The sequence below is a fragment of the Dreissena polymorpha genome, chromosome 8 (genome assembly GCF_020536995.1).
Source record: "Dreissena polymorpha isolate Duluth1 chromosome 8, UMN_Dpol_1.0, whole genome shotgun sequence".
NCBI classification, from domain to species: domain Eukaryota; kingdom Metazoa; phylum Mollusca; class Bivalvia; order Myida; family Dreissenidae; genus Dreissena; species Dreissena polymorpha.
Genome location: NC_068362.1, coordinates 104,468,819 through 104,492,874, shown reverse-complemented (window position 1 = coordinate 104,492,874; position 24,056 = coordinate 104,468,819). Strand labels below are relative to the sequence as shown.

Below are 24,056 nucleotides of genomic sequence, written 5' to 3'. Positions count from 1 at the left end.
GAGCTTTGTTATACCCTCCTTGATGAAGCTGATGAATTGGGGTCCTAATTGCTTCCGGGGTCTGTTCTTCTTCCGCTCTCTTTTTGGGGCATCGTCCAACATTATGAGTACTTGGTCGTGGCGCCACCTGTAGCCCCCTTTTGCAAGGGCTGTTTAACAAGATGAGAAAATGTGCCGCAATATTCCTATACTAACGCACAAAGAACAAGTAGGGTCCTCTGCCGGCTTCCATTTGTGGGGGTTGGAAGCATGTCACACACTGTCTGCAAGAGGAAACTTAGCTGAAGTGGTTCATATGTCCACAGTTCTTGCCACATCAATTTATTACCTTGGCTATTAAATAAATAGTTGGACATTGGAACTATAATTCAAACTTCTTCTCAAGTCTGAGTTCTGTCTGATATTCACTCCAGGTCCTTGCATACAGCAGCCTTAGGCCTAGAAAGACCTTATAAACGTCAAGATATGTGCGCGTTTTTTTCTTTCCTTGTCATTATAAATATTTGTTGTCTAGGTTTTCATGACAATAAAAGAAGGTTTGACACAATTATAAGTAATGAAAGTAGAGAAGGTCAATTCTTTTGTAAACAACCCTGTTTTCAGTGTGTCTTCTAGTGTTGCATCACTAATTTATAAGAATCTAAAATCATCAATTTTTTCAAAACCACCGTTAAGTGTTTCTTCCTCTTTCAGAAAATGTAAGTAATTGGAGTTATCTTTGAACTGCAGTAGAATATTTTGTTCAGACAATAAAGCTTTACTAATAATTTAACTTAATAAAACTAACGCACGTGCACATTTTCAGAAATAAATGTTGAGTATAAGTTACATTTGTGACAAGGTGTAGTTAGGGTATTTATTGTTTCTTGGAAAAAGTTACAAGTTTGTACTTTTTTTAAATAATATATATATATATATATATATATATATATATATATATATATATTATATATTTAGTTAGTTAGTTAATTAGTTAGTTAGTTAGTTATTTATTTATTTATTTATGCTATGTATTTCCACTTTTTTTATGATTAAAGATATATACATGTACAGTATAAAGCGACATACATCCCTATATATATAAACATAGATTTTAACAACAACAAAAAACTTGTCCATATTTCTATTGCTACAGGAGCGGAACTGTTGGTCTGGTACGGAGATGAATTCGCCAGAGAACTTGGCCTCATCAGAGACAAAAACATTTGCATTTATTCCAGTAAAAACAGTGTTCACCTGAAGTCACACATGAGGATACATACTGGAGAGAGAGAATACACGTGTGAGGTGTGTGGCTATGTATGTAAACAGAGTGGTTCCTTGAAGGCACACATGAGGATACATACAGAAGAAAGACCGTTTAAGTGTGAGGTGTGTGGCTATTTATGTAAACAGAGTAGTCACTTGAAGACACACATGAGGATACATACAGGAGAGAGAAAGTACAAGTGTGAGGTGTGTGGTTATGCATGTAACAGGAGTGAAACCTTGAAGGTACACATGAGGATACATACAGGCGAGAGACCGTACACATGTGGGGTCTGTGGTTATGCATTTAACATGAGTGGTAACTTGAAGAGACACATGATGATACATACAGGCGAGATGAGGATACATACAGGAGAGAGAAAGTACAAGCGTGAGGTGTGTGGTTATGCATGTAACAGGAGTGAAACCTTTAAGGCACACATGAGGATACATACAGGGGAGAGAGAATACACGTGTGGGGTGTGTGGTTATTTATGTAAACAGAGTGCTCCCTTGAAGATACACATGAGGATCCATACAGGAGAAAGACCGTTTAAGTGTGAGGTGTGTGGTTATTTATGTAAACAGAGTAGTCACCTGAAAACACACATGAGGATACATACAGACGAGAGAAAGTATACGTGTGAGGTGTGTGGTTATGCATGTAACAGGAGTGAAACCTTGAAGAGACACATGAGGATACATACAGGAGAGAGAAAGTATAAGTGTGAGGTGTGTGGTTATGCATGTAACAGGATTGAAACCTTGAAGGCACACATGAGGATACATACAGGCGAGAGACCGTACAAGTGTGGGGTGTGTGGTTATGCATGTAACTTGAGCGGTAACTTCAAGAGACACATGATGATGCATTCAGGCGAGAGACATTAAAAGTGTTAGGTGTATGGTTATGCAGGTATCCAGAGTGATCGCATGAAGAGACACATGAAGACGCATGCTTGGTTTTACGTTTAAACATAGTGGTAATTTGAAGAAACTTGCTTGTTAATACCACAGTAACCATAGTGGTGATTTAAAGAAACATGCTTGGTTATACTTGTAACCAAAGTGGTGATTTGAAGAAACATGCTTGGTAATACTTGTAACCATAGTGGTGATTTGAAGAAACATGCTTGATAATGCTTGAATCCATAGTAACCATAGTGGTGATTTGAAGAAACATGCTTGGTTAAACTTGTTATGTTAAACCATAGTTGTGATTTGAAGAAACATGCATGTTTATACTTGTAATCATATTGGTGATTTGAAGAACATGCTTGGTTATACTTGTTATCAGAGTGGTTATTTGAAGAAACATGCTCGGATATACTTGTAACTATAGTGGTGATTTGAAGAAACATACTTGGTTATACTTGTAATCATAGTGGTGATTTGAAGAAACGTGCTTGGTTATACTTGTAACCATAGTAGCCATAGTATTGATTTGAAGAAACATGATTGGTTATACTTGTAATCATATTGGTGATTTGAAGAAACATGCTTGGTTATACTTATGACCATAGTAACCATAGTGGTGATTGGAAGAAACATGATTGGTTATACCTTTAATCATAGTGGTGATTTGAAGAAACATGCCTGGTTATACTTGTAACCATAATAACCAAAGTGGTGATTGGAAGAATTATGCTTGGTTATACTTGTAACCATTGTGGTGATTTGAAGAAACATGCTTGGTTATACTTGTAACCATTGTGGTGAGATTAAGAAACATGCTTGGTTATACTTGTAACCTTTGTGTTGATTTGAAGATACATTCTTGTTTTTTACTTGTAACCATAGTGGTGATTTAAAGAAACGCATGAGGATAGATACGAGAGGAAGACTTTAAAACGTGTCAGGTGTGTGGTTATTCACGTATCCATAGGAGGAAGACTTAAAAAATTGTTAGGTGTATGGTTATTCAAGTATCCATGGGAGGAAGACTTTAAAAAAGTTAGATGTGTGGTTATCCATGTATCCATGGGGGGAAGACTTTACAGAGTGTTAGATGTGTGGTTATCCATGTATCCATGGGAGGAAGACTTTACAGAGTGTTAGATGTGTGGTTATCCATGTATCCATGGGGGGAAGACTTTACAGAGTGTTAGATGTGTGGTTATCCATGTATCCATGGGGGGAAGACTTTACAGAGTGTTAGATGTGTGGTTATCCATGTATCCATGGGGGGAAGACTTTACAGAGTGTTAGATGTGTGGTTATCCATGTATCCATGGGTGGAAGACTTTACAGAGTGTTAGATGTGTGGTTATCTGTGTAACCAGAGTGGTCCCTTGAACACTTGAAGAGGCACATGAGGATATATACGAATATAAGAGAAGACAGTGCTAAAACAAGAAACTTAAATCATCTCTGAAACCAGTAGAGACCCAGTGACGCACGTTTTTTTGCATGACCATATGCCGCAATAAATCATTGCTTTGTAAGAGCTGCATTCAATCTTAATTTTAATTTACTTGTCCATTTCTTTTTTATTATTTAATACTAATTGCAGTGTCTTATGCGCAAACATTTCGTAACCTCCTTTCCCATCTTCAATTAAAAAAACTCGTCTCATAATTCACGGCACACTTCACTTCAAAAAAAGGTGTACCTTTGTTTATATTTCGCATGAGTTTTATCATGTGCATTTAAAGAGAATTTTTGTTATCTTAAATAAAGAACTTTTATTTCTATTGAGAGCAGAAGGATTTATAAGTACTTAAATTTTGGTTAGTTTGAACTCGCTCCCGTGTTACGACAAGAAGATAATTGCTTTGTTCATTTTTACCTTCCTCCAGGTTTGCCATATATTTTTCACTTTTTGTTTTCATTGTGTTCTACGTGTTTTACTCTCGATCTTAGGAGTATTCCATCAAGATGTTTATGGTAAATGTCTTCTTACACTTGCTTTGACTAATGTCACTGTCAATAATGGTTTTATCGATGGTATTTATGTTAGGTAATTGTCTATCAAATTAGCCAAGATCATGTTGTGTTTTTTCTTCGACTTCGCGTGTTTTTGTATTTATTTAAATGAGGCTTTTCATCTTGATACATTGCGTAAATTTCCTTTTATTATCTCCAATAAAGTATTGGGTTTGCAACTGTGCGTTTTATTTAATATGCTATTTCAGCTCCATAGTGTTCATATAATAAAATGCACATTTATTAGTATGCATATAATACAATGCACATTTATAAATACTTATGAACCGTTGAACTGGTAAACCAGCTAACCCAGAAGGTATCCGGACAATCGGCACCCAGTGTTTTTTTTTGCATACGCGGACAGTCGGCACCCTGTTAATTTGTCGACCCGGACAATCGGCACCCGATTTATTTGTATACCCGGACAGACGGCACCCGATTTATTTGTATACCCGGACAAACGGCACCCGATTTATTTGTATACCCGAACAATAGGCACCCGAATAGAGGCGATCGATAAAGCCCGTCAGCACCTTGTTGAACTAATTAATCTCATCCGCTAATTGGTTTGGTAAAAGAGATGATTAATAAATCCCGTCAAACAAAATGTGTTATAAAACCAATATAAATGTGGATTGATTAACGTTATCTGCTAATTGGTTTAATAACACCTCTGAGCAATTTACAAACATCAAAGACAATTAAAGAATTCCTAAACTTATGATTTGTCCCGAAAACAACAAACTGCGAATGAACATAAGCTTATTTAGACGAATGAAAATGAAAACATTTCACAACAAAAATGCAATTCATCACGACACGTAAAGGTGTGCGAAGGTTGTGTTTCGCAAACTACTTGTACACACAACAGAAAACATTGAAAGATAGCATACGATGGACATGCACCCAGAGACGAGCGTTTTCATGCAAGGGTGCACTGACTTTGGACCTAAACGTGAGTAAACTCTACAATTTCGGTTGCATAAGGCATGCATGTTCTCCTATTGACATGATTATTACCGCGCAATTATTCGCTTTTTATGACAAAATACGTTAGACGAGTCAAAAGAGTTAGTTAAAATGCGGTAGCTGACCAATTATCTGCAACTCATCTTGCTACCATTGTTAATAAAAAAGATTTATATTATATTTGATATTTTACATGACTGTGCCAGTCCTCTTAGCCGAGCTAAACTATCGTGTGTGGTAGGAATAGATATCGTTGCAGGAAATGAAAATGATCCGTTGTCAAACGAAACTACGGTTGATATTCAAATGCATTTTCTCCGGGATATTGTTTTAGTATGTTGATGCTGCATTAACAAATATACGTGTATTTGAAATAAAAACACCAAAAATAAACAAAGGTTGCGATGGACAAATATTAACATATATACTGTTAGATGCGCATAATGGTACTTTAAATTTGCCATCAAATCTCGTAATTTGTTGTTGTTTTTTCGGTGTACCAAGGTGCGTTCGTTGATAAGCCACTGTCATGGGTCAGACGCATCGAAAACAGCCGGGATGATACTCAGGGAGGAAAATATATGTATTTGAAAACACCTTTAATCGCAATGTTCGTCAGGTATTATTTATATCGACAATTAGCGATCTATGTTTTTCCAACCAATTAGCGGATTAGACTAATCAGTACCACAGGCAGCAGTATTATAAATTTGATCCCCCCCCCCCGGGACCAGACCTTCCACAGAGCATATCCCCAGGGCACTTATTGTGTATGGTTTTACTTTTCAACAACGAATATTGACAAAAATAAACAGTTTGAAAAAATAACCCTCGCATAGGTATTATATATACACAAGGTAGGAACGCACTATATGCCTATTGCTGAAAGATTGTGGAACCCTGGACGTGACCATTTTCATCGAGAACACACATGTTCCCATACAGTTGCCGACAAAATGCAACTGGATTCGTTTAAAGACAGTAAATGATCGAATGCTCGGTTCTAAAACGCCATATCGTTGGCCAACACAATGCGAACAACCAACCAGATGACGCGTTATAAAATTAAAATGGTGTACATGTGTAGATGAAACACCGAATGACATATAGCGAGAAAGTCTCTCTCCTCTCTCCCTCTCTCTCTCCCTCTTCCTCTCCATCTCCCCTCTCTCTTTCTCTTGAATATGGAACTGGTCGACATGCAAATAATTTAATATGAATAAAGAAACGCATAAATCATGGAAACTCACTGTAAATGTAGGTTGGGAAAAAATGTATATTTATTGCAGTACATTTCTTCTAAGTTCTGTGTTGTAATGATAATCCCGTGCCTTTTTCGCGTCTAAAAAAGGAAAACGTAACATGTTACACTATCTTAAAATATTACTGATAACAACCAAAAAACAGCGCCATTTTGTCGGTTACCACGACTTTTAATCATGCAGCCACGTTGAAGGTCGCCGGATGTAACTTAGGCATCATAGAGCGAGGTAACGCGCTTTCAAATATAGAAAATCTTTTGAAATAAAACCACCCAATTACAGCAATGCAAGTTTTTGTTTTTAACTGAAAACAACAACAACAACGAAACAACAACGAAATACAGAGGCATTTCGATGAAACTTTCTAGTCTTATAGAGGCACATTGTCCGCTGTTGCCGGTTCAGTCTCGCCTCTATTGTGCCATCAGTGACGTCGCATTGATGACAGCGCTGTCCGACATATTGGCATTCGGTGCGAATACAGTTACACTATGAACGACGAAGGACTGTTTACCATCACGACCATTGTCGTTTTGTAGATCTCACGGTCAATAAACGTGTACCGAGGTTAAAAGTCGCCGAACGTACCACTGGTCTGCATGGGCGAGAAAACGCGTATTCGCACTAAAATATCTAAAAAGAAAACATACTTTTACAGCTAGGATGCGCGCTTTTTTGTTTTGTTTATAAAATAAAATATTAAGGCATTTTGATGAAACTTTTCAGTCTTCTTGAGGCACATGGACCGATGCCTCCGGTGCAGTCTTTCTTTAATGGTGACTTGTTGAAATCATTTTTGAATTCTTAATCATATCCCTTCGTAGTTGTTTACGTATGAGAACGGAATGAGTGATCTAAAACATTTTGAGTTTCCAGCTATCCTATAGTCTTAACCAAGGCTCAGGGTCAGATGAGACTTCAAGAACTGTACCAGAGATATAAATAACAAATCTTACATTAAACATCGCCAATAAAAAAGACTATTAAGATGTGCTTTGCGAGAATGATCCGAATTTAAGTATCCGAAATTATGGCCTATGAATAAGGAATGAGCTTAAAAGTTAGTCTCTTATTCGGAAGCCTGTATTCCGGACGATCACATTCGGATATGTTATATTTTAGTTGTTGATAATGTTATATGGACGTATTCTGTCACATTTCTTTTAATATTATATTTGACGAAATATATATTTTAAACGCTGAAAACAAGTATTATGAAGACGGTAATAAGGAAATGGTATTGCCTTACTCAAACAACAAGAACCGTTGAAAACGATGCTCCCCTTATTTTCGCTATGAGAAACTGTAACCAACGTGTGACATTGAGAAAATCTATTATTAGCCTCGGTGACCTTGACCTTGACCCCAGTGACCTCAAACCTCATCAAAAAGTAGAAGTCAATGCAAGGTACATGCATGCCAAATATGTAAGAGATCGGTAAAATATTGAAGGCGCTATGAGAAACTCTAACAAAAGTGTGACGGAAGGAAGGACCAACTGGCTACTATGTGCTCATAAAAAGTAAAATTAACCAAAGAAAACTAAATGTCAATGAAAACCATGGTATATGTAGGTTCGACGTTAAAAATATTAATTGCAGTATATTTCTACCTAGTTTTACTAAATAGTAACACAGTTCCTTATCCGGTGTGAAAAAGGAATAAGGAACTGGCTCCTTATTCCTTATTCGAATCGAATAATGAACTGACATGTTCATACTAAACACAATATTAATATGAGATTTCGGATCATTCTCGTTTCATGTTCCGTTTCTTGTGATTTCTGTTTAATGTTGAATCGGCATAAACGTTTCAATGCGACACCTTGTTTTAAGAAATGACGATTTAAGTAAGCAAGCCCCAAACTAAACGGGGAAAGGGAATAGTAATAATGCTAGTAATAATGTGCTCATTAAACTGGTTGCCCAAATGATTATTATAAACTTGGTTGCTGAAAACAAAACAATGTGAAGCAACCCTCAAAACCTCGTCGGAACGTTAATTCAAAGATGATTTCTTTTTTGATGGATCATGAGATTTTAACTTTAAAAAATCTCGTATTTATAAAAAAGGATTAGTGTCCAATATAGCACGGAAATTAAACCGTTGAAACGCGGCATTATTTAAACCGTTACATGACGTCGGTATTCGTAGATAAGTACTCGTGTCCAATATAGCACGGGAATTAAACACATGAACCGAAGCTTTCTTAAAACCCTAACATGACGTCGGTTTTCATAAAAAAGACTACGTGTCTAATATCGCACGGTAATTAAACGAGGCATCATTTAACCCGTTTATGCAATCGGCTTTCAAATTATGATAGTCAATGCAATCATTAAGATTTCTTGAATTGGTCGTATTTACCATCCTCCGATCAAATGATCGCCTCTCTCCAGACTTCATTCGAGGAGTTTAATAAGTGGCGTATGATGTTTTTGTCTTTGTGTTTATTCTGGCGCCTAAATATAATTGGAATTGAAATGTAACCAGCCATTTCTACCCTGGTAAACATAATTTAACGACAATAAAATATATAGAGGATATTTCTTTTTTTCCTATTTAAATGATTTTATTTATTTTACACACAATTCACAAAGACATGCACATTCATAGACTTAATATACCATATGTAACGTGTTTTCATTATATTATCAAAATCATTACACAATTTGAATTATTATCATACATACTTCAACCTTTTACATGTTGTAATGTGCTTAAATACTCTTTATGAAAAACACATTAATAAGTGCTGACATTTCTCGATTGATTTATTTTTCAGCTTCGTGTATAGATAGATCACGCAGCTTTTTATCATACCTAGTATAATTTTCGTTTTGATAAACTATCGCCTAAGTCTTTACGGTTATTCTTTTTAGGTATAACATGCATTTTCTTTTACATGTATTTTCCTAGTAAATTACAGGCACATAAACAACCAAGCTATGTAATATGGAACTTTTACACCAAATATTGCTGCCTTGCACAGTAATTGAAATATTAACTATATAATGCTATTTTCATGAATCTTTTTGTTAAAAGAAGGTATGTAGATAACACTTGCTCGTAATTTTATTTCACCGTTCCTCAAAAAGTTGTAACTCGGTTGCTCTGGTCTCCTTCCTACCAATGAGTAATTAAATGGTAATTAAATTTAATGCATTTTAATTCCATTTTATTATTGTTAAATTTGAGTTGCAATGCTATGAGGTTAAATTTTGTTTACACCTATATGTATCATGAGTATCATAATACTGCTGGAGCAGCTGGAGTTTCACTTATTTATATTGAACGAAAAAGGATTCAGATTTACAACAACACTTTCACTCTGGTTCAAACAGGATGAAACCCAATTATGTAACATTTGCTAGTGTTGTTACAAATTAAAAAAGTTTGGATTTTTAATAAGAGTGCAGTTTACAAAACAATTTAAACTTTATGATCAATATACGAATGACATATAAAGCTTTGATCAAGTAAACAAATTTTGCACATATTATATATAATGAGAGTAAAATACAGTCATTTTTGTTATTCATGCATTTATGGATAACATATTACTCTTATAACTGTCCAACAAATTCCTTTATTCGACTCTCTTGTTGTGTTTGCATAAATATTTAAAGCTTATCTTAGCTGGCCTTAAATTCCTGAAAATTTGGAATGCTTTCTTCCTTTTTGCATTCCAAAATGTATTTTTGAAGTTCCCTAAAAATAATAAAGCAGTCGTCATTTTCATTTGTATCTTCAAGAAGGAGCATTTCGCAGTTTATTATTATTTGTATATTTGCGTTTATAAGCTATCAGCGATATCTTTCATAAGTACATTTACTATGTAAATCCCAGAATAAATGGGTAATTGATTCTTCCGACATTTTATGCACGTCATTTCATTGTGTTCCTACGTCAAGAATTCTGGTTGCTATGGCAACAAATAAACTACAAATATTGCTGAAAATGGTGGATATATATATATATATATATATATATATATATATATATATATATATATATATATATATATATATATATATGTTTATTTATTTATTTATATCCACATAATAGGTTTCCATAATCAGACGATAGGTTTCCATAATTATTAAGACTTTATTTTCTCGAATAAATAATTAAAAAAATCTTTACAATAATCCATTCGTATGTCAATGCTATGGATAGATATATGGAAGTAAGTACATCTGAAAACATAGGATAAGGATACAAGTTTAAATGAGTTTTCTCCCTTATTACATTGCAATAATAGAGATACTTTAATGTCAAAGAGTATATTTCTTTCTTTCGGTCTATGATCACAAAAAGTTAAAGAAATGAATATTTTGATAACAATTGTCGATAATCATGATTGAAATTAATATTTGATCATGTACCGAAAACCACGAATTTACTATTAAAAATATACAAAAGCTCCAATACTGTGAAATGAGTTCGTTGCAAAAAAGTCCTTATTTCATTCATATTTTAAAAAACATACAAGTCCTTCATGATCAAATGTGTCACAAGGTGTAGTACTGTATCTTTGAAACACAAGTTGCTGAAAATTTTTGGTCAGCGTTTAAGCTCATGAAGTGTTTATACTTGGCTAATGCTGCCACGTGTACGTCGTTCGATGTTATATATTCGTCGTCAACAATTTTTTTCAAACGACATTTCCTTAATCGCTGAGCAGATTTTCTCGAACCTTCACAAACATTATCCTAGTGTTAACCGCTTCCAAACTTATTCAAATCGTTCCGGCCCGATGCAAATGTTGATAGCACGTGTTAAAATTAGATTTTAGTATTGGAAACTGAACAAGTCTTCTCCACCAAAACCGTAATGTCCCGGGGGGGGGGGGTAACTTCCCAAATTTTAGGGTAGGGGTGTCCCGCTGAGATTTCCGAAATGTGACCCATTTTTATACCGGAACTCTAATAAAGTACACCCATTTTGATACACGATTTTTTTTAAAGCATACCCATTTGTATACGATACCATTGAGAAAGTGGACCCATTTCAATACAAGAAGTTTTATAAACTGGACCCATTTAAATACTAGAAATTGATAAAGTGGACACATTTCAAACTTGAATTTTAATCTCTTTCATATCAATACAGGATACTTATTGAATTTGCTATTATATCTTTCCCGCTACTGAAATTTACTTTTTGATACCCATTTATATACAAGAATGACATTTATCATACCTATTTTGATACTGATACTTTCAAATCTATATGCATTTATATACAAGCAAATTTCTGATTTCAATACCCATATCTATACTTAGATGCTCAAAACCATACCCATATCTATAATTTTAGTCGAAAAACACACCCCATAAAATCGGCACACCCCTATATACCTGTATATAGAAAGTTACCCCCCCCCCCCCCCGCGGGCGTAATGTTCAGATATGGTATACGTGTTATGTTAAATTGTGAAGTAATCGTCGACGGTTTTGGTCAAATCATGTTCAATCATTCCACCGGTGTATAAACTGGCCCAGTGGTCTAATATTTTACATCAATATAGTAGTAATCGACCAAGTGTGTACATATGATGTCCGTTGGATCAATATGGTCCTTGTCCTGTGGATTACTGGTTTTTATAAATAAGTATATGTATCCAATATCGCATGGCAATTAAGCAAGGCATTATTTAACAGTTGTATGACATTGGTATTCACAAATAAGGATCCGTGTGAAATGTCGCTCAGCAATAAAACCAATGTAACGAGGCATCATGTAAGCCGTTTATGCAAGTCGGGTTTCAAATTATCATAGTTCGCTCAGCAATAAAACCAATGTACAGCAATAAAACCAATGTAACGAGGAATCATGTAAGCCGTTTATGCAAGTCGGGTTTCAAATTATCATAGATACCGAAATCCATAACCTTGGGTCGCATTTACCGTCCTTCGGTAAGGTGATCGCCTCTATCCATACTTCATTGGAGAAGTTTTACAAATGGCGTGTAATGAATTTTTTAGTTTTTGTTCTGGCGCATTAAGATGATTGAAAACGAAATTTTACAAGCAAATTCCCCAATGATTAACTTATTTGTATACAATATAATATGTAAAGCCCTTTTTCTGTGTGTGATCACGAACAGATAAAGAAATTAATATTTTTGAGAGTGGTGTAATATTTTTTCTTTTAACATGATATAAATAAATCAATGATCATGCACCGACAACAACGATGGTTATTTTTATTTTTGCTTCGTAAAATAAACAAATATACGCGTACAAAAGCTAAATTACTGTGATTTTGTGTTCGATTCAAATGAGGCCTTTTTCGATCATTTAGTTTTATCAACAACTTTGATGTGATAACATGTGTCAGAATGTGTAGTGCTTTATAGTAGAAAAACATGTCGCTGACACTATTTGATCAGTGTTGAAGCTCACGAAGTGTTTATGGTGAGCTTATGTTGATCCGCGTTGTGTTTCGTATATCATGTTTTAATATGTCCGTCGTCAACAGTTTCCTTGATCGCTGAGAGGACTGTCAGCTTTGGTTTTCTTAGTTATTTAGTAGTGAATTCGTTTTACGTGAAAAATATGTTTTCCATAGTTAGTTGTAGAAACACTTTTGTTATTTTAGTTCCTTCTTTTAAGAGTTCATTTTCTCCTCTGATTTAAGGCCAGTTAGCAATCACATATTCGTTTTTATTCCCTGTATCCTATGTGTTTCTGCAAGATTTTGATGCATTTTATTGGGGGGCGACATTTAATGTAAACGTTTCGGGAAATGTTATTGAAGAGTTTTGCTTTTTTCGAAATCTCACCGCCGAAACCATGGTTGTCGGAGGGTTCTTTAATCTGGGAGAGTCGGGTTTTCTTAAAAGTTGCATAACATAACTTTGTATACCAATTTTCGGAAAAATACATTTTCACTTTTAAATTGATAATAAGTTCACAAAATCTGAAATAAAGAAATGACATGAAAAAATATCCTAAAAGTTACACATTTCGTCATTCTCCTAGCAGAGCTGTCGTTCGTGCCTCAACGTACATGTAATGAACCGCAGTGTAAAAGAGTGGCTTGTCTGCCAATTATTATTTCGTTAAAGTTATCGACTGTGATCCCTATATTGCTTTTAATCAGAAAGGCAATGTCTTGTTTATTAGTATGTTGTACACTGAGGTAGATGTCTCCGTCCCATTCATATTTTAAGGTTTTTTGCTAAAGTATGTGTCAAGTGACTTTCTTGTAGTAGGCATACACTTTTTTTCGTCTAACCATTTGAAGATTTTTATTCGTTTGTCTTTATTGTTTAGCCCTTTACATTCAAAGTACATAGTTTAATCATTTAAAAAAGGTGGAGGGTGACGTGAATGATAATGTGTGTGTGCTTGTCCAGTTCGTTTCATTTTAAAAAAATAGAGAAGAGCTATTCATCCTAAACAATAGGTTAAGCGTAATGGAGTTATGGGTCAGATGATTTCTCTGTATGCAAAAAATCATATTCCAAGTCTCAGCAATGGATGTTTCATAAACAATACATTGTGTTATGCTTAAATCATCCGTGAGAATGTATTTGTTTTTCTCTATGCAACCATATATAGATTAAAAGGAAACAACAAAAAAACATAATGTACAAAAACAATACCTGACAATTTAGTCAGACAGCCTAAGCATGGATTTGCTCTATAAACACATTTCATACAATTTGTGACAATGTATAGCTATATTGACATAAAAATATGCAGCTGGAAAATATACCGAGTGTTAATACAGTATTTTTCCGAAAGTTGACAAATTTACTGTCACCCTGTCAGACATGTAATATTTATTTCATTATACCGAATAAACTATTCAAACATGAACAATTTATATGAACCATGAACAATTTTAATATTCAATAATTGAATTGAATTTCAGCAATGAGCAACCATTAATATGTTGAGTGGTTCAGATTTACGGGCAGAGCAAAATGAACTTCGCTTTATTCGGCACCGACCAAGTAATCAATTTATCCCATCAATTTTCTTAGTCGTCAATTATTTCTTTGAAAATATATTACAGAACCAGCTTTCCGTATTTTATTTTCATCACTTGATTACGCAATTTATGACGTACTTGTGTGACGTCATTTCGGTGACGAAACATTTTGGGACAACAATATGGACGTGTTGGGTTTTTTTTAACAGTAAAATATTTGTTTAAAGCATCGAACGAATCCAAAACGTATTTCGGATTGTGTGTTTGTCATGCATAACACCTTAAGAACATGCACTGGAAGTGTATATCGTTGTAACGTGTATTGTTATTAGTATTGGATTAAAGTTGCTTTTGAGGTAAGCGTGTCGTTTATACTAAATTGATTTTCTTTTTGACTCCTGTCAAAGCTTAAATAATGGCATTAATCTATTCTACCGCACAGTTTCAGCTGCAATCGATATTTTAATTATCCAAATACAACGGACACGCAAAACTGCGTACTGCGCATGCGCGAATGGGACAGTATAATTTTCGAACATTCCGCACGTGATTGCTAAGGCAGCGGGATACAGTATTTTTATGTCAGTAATTTTTTTCCCGCTGGTGGCACGTGATTGCTATGGCAGCGGGATACAGTATATTTTGGACAGTAAATTTATTCCCGCTGGGTCTGACAGTATTTCTATGTCACGATGGCCTATGGGAGTTTAGCATTGTAAATAAAAGTGAGGTATAATAATTCAAACTGTTGACCGGTCAACAGTTCGATAATCACCGGTAACAGTTTAAAACATTGCAAATTTCTTTTTCTACGAGGAAATAGCAAAAAATAATTAATTATCATTTATATAAGACATCAGGTAATAATCAAAACTGTTTCCCAAGGTATCAGGGATGACTTTGGTACTTTTGCCCGAGGCCGATAGGCCTCAGTTCCAACAGTTCCAACTGTCAGCCCTGATACCGAGGGACAAAATATTTTAATATTCAATAATTGTATTTAAATACAGCAATGAATAACCAATTATATTTTAATAACAAAAATAAAGTACACAGTCAATTTCTTATCATTTGATTACGCAATTTATGACGTTGTAAACAGACGACAAAATGGCAAGCAATATTGCCAGCAAACGTTTTTCAACGATAAGCGAGGAGGACTTGAAGGTTAACACAGTCAATTTCTTATCCCTTGTTCGGTATAATAAAATAAATATTACATGTCTGACAGGGGTCACCCTGTCAGACATGTAATATTAATTTTATTATAACGAACAAACTTTTCAAACATGAACAATTTATAAGAACCATGAACAATTTTAAGATTTAATAATTGTAGTTAATTTCAGCAATGAATAACTGTTTATATTTTGATAACAAAAATAAAAGTTCACTGGCTAACACAGTCAAAGTATTCTTTCCTAATGATGCAGCACAATACCAAATGTCACTGGTCTCTTGAAATGATTCTAACGGTCTTTGCCATAATGCTTCGAGTTTAGGGTTCAGTTTAGATAGGTACTTCTCAAAGTATCGGACTTGACAAAACGTACTGCCAGGCTGCTCGTAGATCTTTCCTTCTCCTGTGGTATCATCAGGCGTATCGTCAATCCTAAAAAGATGAATTCATTTAATTGAAAACACTGGTCTGACATTTAAAATTGCCTGAAACCGAAAATAGATATTTTTGCTTAAAGATTATGCGGTTTCATCCAGGTGGTTTCATCACTAAAATTCCATGTAATTCATGTTTTTTTTTCCTTTGTCAAACAAATTAACAGCCATCTTTTATAGTTATAATTCTTTGCAGTAACTGCCAGCTTTTAGTAAAATTACTACCATTTGAAAGGTTGGCATAATATATATTTTTTTAATTGAACCTACCCGTGATTTTTTGTTGATTCTGCGGTGACCTGGTGTATAAACTTTCTCCCGGTTGAATCGTCATCGACCCTAAATTCTCTTGACCTCTTCTCAGAAGGAAGTGCATTAAGATTAACCACACCCTGTTTTGAAAACCACATTGAGTGTTTATATGTTAATATTAAACGGTACACTGTTGCCACTTAATTTTTCCAGATCGCTGTCAGATATTACAGGTTTGTGGTCGACACTCCCACTCCACTTCGCTTAAGCTGCTTAACTTTTGACTTGTAGGCTTCATTACTTGATGAAAATTGCTGGTCTTTCAAATTAATGTTATACGTGCTTAAGAGATGCTTGGATATGCCCTACCGGTTTACTCCCGATTGTCCCACATTTTTATTTTAAGAGTAAAATATCGATAACGGAACATACAGGTAAGTCGCATATCTGGGGCTCGAAAAGGGGTATTTATTTCGTGTATTTATTTGATTAAATTAACAAAACATAAACACAAAAGTGTTTCTCGATAAATATTTTATTTTTATTTTCTTCCAATAGAGGGAATATAGACACACTTTATTAACATTTTATATTTAATCACCAATCGATTTAATACCTATAAAAATGAAATATGAATGTATTAAAAAATCAAACAATCTCAGGTAATTTGTTTATTTAACAATCTCCATTTAATCTTAATATTTCGATTCAAAGCATCAATCATTCAATCCGTTATTTAATCTCCCCTCTGAATAAAGATTCTGTATAATTTATTTCGAATGGCATACTAACACTACTTAGTTATAAGTAACACTGTTATAAGATCAATGAGTATACAAGTATACATATTAAAATACAAATCTGAATCCGTCAAGCAAAATGCTCATCCCTTCGTGTTTATTAGTAAATAAATAACGTGGAATTTTGAAAAAAGTGAAGTTAGGTTAATTTATTGATAACGCATGGATATATATTAATGCATGTTTGAGATGTTCAACTGTTATTTAATTATATAAAATAACAGTTTTTATTTATCTTATTTTTTTTTAATTTAAATTGTATTTATGTTACAGCAGACAAACAATAGATAATTATCGTTTTATACTTTGATCGTAGTTAATCATAATAAATCCTAGACATGATATTTTTTACACTTGTATTACCCATCTTACGCCTCTTCACACCTATTTGTACGGTGTATTGAATTTCTAAATGTGGGACAATCGGGACGACACCGCCCTACCTCAGACTGTCCAAAGTTTAATTCTTTAGCTCCTCGCCGTTTTTCTGACGTACAGATGCATAGAAAAAGCGTAACCCAATAACTGGTTGTTAAGTTCCGCTGGATTTTCCACGAGATCACTAAGATCCATGTAATTTGAACGAAGATATTCGTCGTACAAGTTCGTACCATGTTTAACTACACGTTTAAAGTGTTTTTAGAGTCCTTGTCACGATCCAATGCCTTCAAAACTTCCTCGCTTATCGTTGAAAAACGTTTACTTGCCATTTTGTCGTATGTTTACAGCGGAAAGGCAAAACTGCGTACTGCGCATGCGCGAATGGGACAGTATGATATTCGAACAGTCCGCACGTGGTTGCTAAGGCAGCGGGATACAGTATTTTTTGTACAGTACATTTTTTCCCGCTGGTGGCACGTGATTGCTATGGCAGCGGGATACAGTATATTTTGGACAGTAAATTTATTCCCGCTGGGTCTGACAGTATTTCTATGTTACGATGGCCTATGGGAGTTTAGCATTGTCAATAAAAGTGAGGTATAATAATTCAAACTGTTGACCGGTCAACAGTTCAATATTCATCGGTAACAGTTTAAAAAATTGCAAATTTCTTTTTCTACGAGGAAATAGCAAAAAATAATTAATAATCATTTATATAAGCCATCAGGTAATAAGAGATGAAATGACCAAAAACAACGTTGGTAAAACGTTATGTTATAACGTTGGATAAACGTTGTTAAATAACGTTATAAAATAACGTTTAAACAACGTTATTTAAACGTTATTGCAAAGAAGGTAGAAAAACAAAAAAAACATGTTTTTTTTTTTTAATTAAATTGTTTTCTTTTCCTCGTTTTATCAATTTACATCAAATTAAATTAAGTTTTACATAGTTATGGTAATAACGTTGCCGCAACGTCCGTATAAGGTTATTACATGACCTGACCATAATACAACCATATCACAACGTTGTAATAACATTATGTGTGTGCTGGGCTTGTCTAAAACATGTGAAATCAGATTCGTGAGCCGACGATAACTTTATCATTCGGACCCTTCTCCCCACCTAACAATCGAGAGTAAACCCCTGTGGAGGTCCCGATCTTATCAATTAATAAACGGGTTTAATGATGAAAACATAGTATTACTATCCAAACAAATATCTTTCAATGCATGTTTATTGATATATCGACCTAACTAAAACTTAAACTAAACTTAATCGATTAACAAGAAGAAAATATAAAGACGAAGCAGGCAAAGTAGACAAATTAATTAATTAATTGTAACATTTGTTTTCTCAGTCTCCCACTGTCGAACAATAGAAATAGCATTTATCGCCACCTCAAAAGGGATATTTATCACGTTTGGCTCAATTAATATAAAAATGTGGCAGGGCAAACGGTCAACATTTAACTTGTTAAACACATAAGTCCAATCAAAGGTTGACTTCCAAGCAAACTGCGGCATGCGGCTCTAGGATAGGTGCCCCCCCGGAAAACTGCCCCCTCAAAGATTTCTCGCTGGGCGGAGAACTGCCCACTCACTGTTTTTTAATGGGCGGAGAACTGCCTACTCACTGTTTTTTAGTGGGCGGATAACTGCCCTCCTGCTGAAAAATAGGGGGCGGAGAAGTGCCCTCCTGTCAGAATTGAAGACCCGGAGAAGTGCCCCCTAAATAAAGAAATTGCGCGGCGAGTAAAGTCGATATATAGATCGAGTATTACAATGACAAAAACGCCAATAACTTTCTTACTAATATAGTTAGAAAGTAAGCGAAATTTATGCAATTAATAAAAGGTATAAAACAGCAGATAATACCTACATCGGCATCGACGTCGCCATATTGAGTTTCCCCTTTTTGCTTTTAAAAAGTTATCGCGGCTGAATTATTTGATATATTCCCCGTCAGTAAAATAAACAATTAGTATGCAATTTATTACATCCTTATGCAAGCTGAAAACAATAATTTATTTGTTTATTTTCTCCAATAACGGATTTCGACGGTTCAATATAATAAACCCGTATGCGGCTTTCTTCAAAGGTTACAAGTGCTCAACAATTAAAAGTCCGCCCGGTCTACCAATTAAAAGATTGAAAGATCGCGGTGCTTATCGTTAACGGTAACACGTTCGCAGCCTGCCTAATTAGCTGCAAATTAAAGCAAACTGAAACCGATTTTGTTTTTGCTCAAAATGCAAACTGTTTTCCGTCAAATGTATAAAATGCAACATAGACTTCAAATCACTATAGTAGCGGATCCGTGGTCTAGTGGTAACACACTGGCTTCACAAATCCAGAGATCGCTGGTTCGATCCCCCGCTGCACCTAACCTACGAACTCGTCTTTCGCATGAGACGTTAAACCGAGGTGCAGTGTACTAGGTGCTATACACCGGGCACTAAAAGACCCAGGGTCACCTCTGGAACGGGGTGTCTCCTGTATCTTGCACTATTCCCCGTAACCAACTAACACGTCTTTCTGGGGGCGAAGGCCATATGGGAGACAATCCCGGTGCACTCGATAAAAAAAAAACAACAGCAACAAATCACTATAACCATTTCATCAATTATGGAGTTCATTAGAAGTCAGAGAGGCGCTGCTAAGTTATGCTATGAAGGTTTCTCGTACACAAAGAAGAAGGAAACCAAGTCGACGATTCGATGGGAATGTTCTCAGCGACGAAGTGAGAACTGCAAGGGAACTGTCACTTCCGACAATCCAGTAAGTTAATTATTAATAATTATAAATAAACTGTATTAGTATACGAAAAGTTCATAACTTAATGAATCCAAAACGACCCTTTTAGCTATTATAATATTAAAGAATAGTGCATTTATTGCAGTAAGTCATTAATTGAACAGTGATGCGGACTATAAATGGAAATATACTTGTGCTAAAATTACATTGTTACCGGATAAAATGTGTACGGGTATAACGTAAAATTCCCCGTAAGTATTGTTTTCATTACGTATTCGCCATAAGTAAATTATTGCTCACCATTTGCATTTTACTTCTCATCGGAAACCATTTATGTTTGAGTAACTGTTTGCGGTAAAAAGGTGTGATGATGATGCCCGACATTTCATGTTAATTGAAGTTGACACGGGAGGGCACTCCTCCGCCCAATGAGTTATTGTGAGGGGGCAGATCTCCGCCTGCTTAATTCTGACAGGGGGGCAGTTCTCCGCCCCTAAAGATTTAATGGGAGGGCAGTTCTCTGCCCATAGAGATTTGATGGGAGGGCAGTTCTCCGCCCCTTTTAAAATAAGGGGACTGTTCTCCGGGGGGGGGGGGGGGGCAGTTCTCCGGAGGGGAGGGGTGGCCTCTCCGGATACCGATACCGCGGCATGCTACAACTGTTGATTATGACAAAATGTTGTTTAGTACAAATAAGTACAATAGCGTCTGTTATATGGCCTTTAATAATCCAGTTAAATAAAACAGTTATCGCAGGAAAGTTTTGATTATTTAGACCTTCAAGAAAATGAGAATATAACAGTTCTGTCTTGTTAAAAGAAAATGATACATTTAAAAAGAAAATATGAAGCATCGCTAGCAATAATAGTAATAGAAGTAGAAGGCGCATTGTTATAATTAGTAGCAGTAGCAGTAGCGGTAGCGGTAGCAGCTGTTTGCTTTTTTGTTTAAGTAGCATTTGTCTTTTAACAAGAATGCAAAGAAGACAAATTAATTGTAACATTTGTTATCTTAGTCTTTGTTTTAGTAGTATTTGTTGTATAAATAGTACACACAATACATATTTATATTCTACTGAAATAAAATAATTCATTATTGATATCCTACACAGCCATTTATCAGTCACCCGAGAGACATGTTTTTATAAGAGATTTTATTGTTGGCCAATATATCGTGTATTACTATCAGTGTACCGACTGGGACACCACATGGGGCGAGGATTAATAATGCGCATGCGTGAACATGGCGGGCTAAAATTTTGAAGGAGTAAAATTACATCGAAAATATTGAAAGTTTATGGAATAAAACAAGTGAGGATGAATGAAAAGTGTTTTTAAGTGAACATTTGGATGATACCTATGATTATCTATGACCAGAAAACGCAAACCCTCCAAAGATTCGCCGGATAACGGTCAAGCAAGCTCAACACAAAGCACGAACAAGCGAAACAAAGGGAAAAAAATGGCGCAAAATGCTCAAGCTTCACCCGTGACTAATATAAGCGGACAAACACAGGCGAGCCAGGCAGGTCAGTACTATGGCAGTCCACAACTAACGCAGATACCATTTCCGTACATGATGAACACGCCCAATTTTTATGGACAGGGGTTTATACCCCCGGCAACGCCATCGCCGCCACCAAGCTCGGACATTTTATCATCAATTTTGGAAAGGTTAAATTCTGTTGACAAAAAACTTTCACAACTTGACCAAATTCATCAAACAGTGTCGGGCATAGTTTTGAGAATAGACAAAATAGAGCAACGAATGAATAGCTTTGAAACCCGAATGAAAGAGTTAGAAAAATCGTGTGATTTCAGTGGGAACATGATAGAAAACATAACAAAAAAACAGAGTGAATTCGACTCAACTCTAAAATCCACGAGTAACTTGCAAAGTCGCGAGAATTCAGTGATCCAGCACGAACATAAATTACAGGCTGAAATAACGGACCTCAAGTGCAGGAGTATGCGGGACAATTTGTTGTTTTTCAAGATACCTGAGGAGCAAGAAGAACAGTGCGACAAAAAAATCTTGGAATTTATCGAAACAAAGCTTCACGTGCAAAACGCCCAAACCGAAATCAAGTTGCACAGGGCACATCGGATAGGCCGATACCAGCCAAATAAAGTGCGGCCAATTGTTGCGAAATTCGCATACTACCCGGACAAGGAGAGGGTTCGCAGGGAGTCAAGGGAACTAAAAGGTACCCCTTTCGGAATATCCGAGCAATATCCACAGGAAGTTATGGAGGCCCGACGAAGGCTAGTACCCATCATGAAAAAGGCAAGATCCGAGGGTAAGGAGGCGTATCTCAGGATTGACAAACTGTATATAAACAAGCAAGTGTATAAAGAATAGGACGTTAGTGAGGGTGTCATTAAAATTGTCACATGGAATGTGGAAGGAATAACAGCGTTTAAATGCTCTGATAGTAAGTTTTCATCTTTTCTTAACTGTCACGATATTATATGTCTTACTGAAACTTGGACAAATAAAGACTCTACCTTAGACCTAAAAGGCTATAGTAAGCCTATTCACTCATACAGACGATTACAACACCGTAGAGCGAAGCGCTCGAGTGGTGGTATTGTGATTTACATTAAAGACTATATTCGTAAAGGTGTTACATTAGTAAAAAATGACATTGATTGCATTGTTTGGCTTAAATTAGATAAAATGTTTTTTAATATTGAATCAGATGTATATTTATGTGTTATATATATTGCACCTGAAAATTCCCCTGTCCACTCTTTGTATACTTATGATATTTTTGAAACTATTGAATTAGATATTAATTTTTATCAAACCAAAGGAAAGGTATTTTTAACTGGAGACACAAACTCGCGAACGGGAAATAAAGCCGATTACATCGAAAATGATAGGTATATAAGCGATACCGATTTTGATACTGTCCCAGATATTGAAACCTTAATCCCACGCTCAACTTGTGACCTTACTACGAATCGATTTGGAGACAACCTGTTAGATATTTGTAAAGCGACTAATATTCGTATCGTGAACGGACGTTTACATAACGATCAAAATATAGGTAAAATAACGTGCTATACACATAATGGTGAAAGCTTAGTTGATTATTTATTAACTGCGCACACCAATTTTACGGACATTTTAGATTTTACCGTTAACGATTTCACGGAATTCTCGAACCATGCGCCGCTGACATTTGCTCTCCGCACGAATAACGCTGTTTCAACTAGTAATATTAATCCGATTGTTTATTTTAAATGGAAACCCGAGAACAAATGCGACTTTCTTCGTGATGTTTCGTGCGATGTACATAATCTGGAACACATGTTATTATCACAAATTGATTCAAACTCTGATCCGGATATCCTAGTGGGAGAATTTTCGAACTACTTAAATTCTAAAGGAGAAAAGTATTTTAAGCGCAATATAAATCTTGAAAGTAAAGGGTTTATAGATAATGATAAAAATAAACAAAAGTGGTTTAACGAAGAATGTAAAACCAAACAATCTCAATGTACCAGAGCTATATACGAGTTTAATCTTAACAAAAACGAGCGTACACGAGAACAAATGATTGCATCGAAAAAGGATTATAAGTATACTTGTAGAAAAACTAAATTAAAGTACAACACTGATCTAAGCAAGCATATGAACACTATGAGAAGGAAATCACCCCGTGAGTTTTGGAAATTATTTAAACGTAAAACTACATCACAAAACTCAAATACGATACCGTTAATCGAATTCCACGATTATTTCAGTAAATTAGCGGACGAAGGTGACCTAAATATAAACTCGTTTGATTCCGATACTTTTTTACATGAATTTGACAATAGGTTAAACACAGAACCCTCCTACCCCGAACTCGATAATCCTATATCGACAGAAGAAATTATAAGGGCAACCA

The 24,056-nt window shown here is 35.3% G+C and overlaps 1 protein-coding gene across 8 annotated transcripts in view; it reads left to right on the top strand.

Moving 5' to 3' along the window:
- The window catches only part of LOC127841264 (zinc finger protein 492-like), a 219,297-nt gene that overhangs the window by 46,621 nt on the left and 148,620 nt on the right, over positions 1-24,056 (top strand). For 4 of the 8 annotated variants that reach the window (XM_052369945.1, XM_052369943.1, XM_052369941.1 and 1 more), the window contains one exon: positions 1,136-3,344. The exons of 1 other annotated variant lie outside the window; for it this stretch is intronic. In XM_052369945.1, coding sequence (XP_052225905.1) covers positions 1,136-2,139 — 1,004 coding nt within the window. In that variant the 3' untranslated portion in view covers positions 2,140-3,344. Of the gene's footprint in view, positions 1-1,135; positions 4,353-24,056 lie in introns of those variants that run through there. 3 more of the 8 variants (XR_008030831.1, XR_008030830.1, XR_008030832.1) reach the window with 3 other exon arrangements.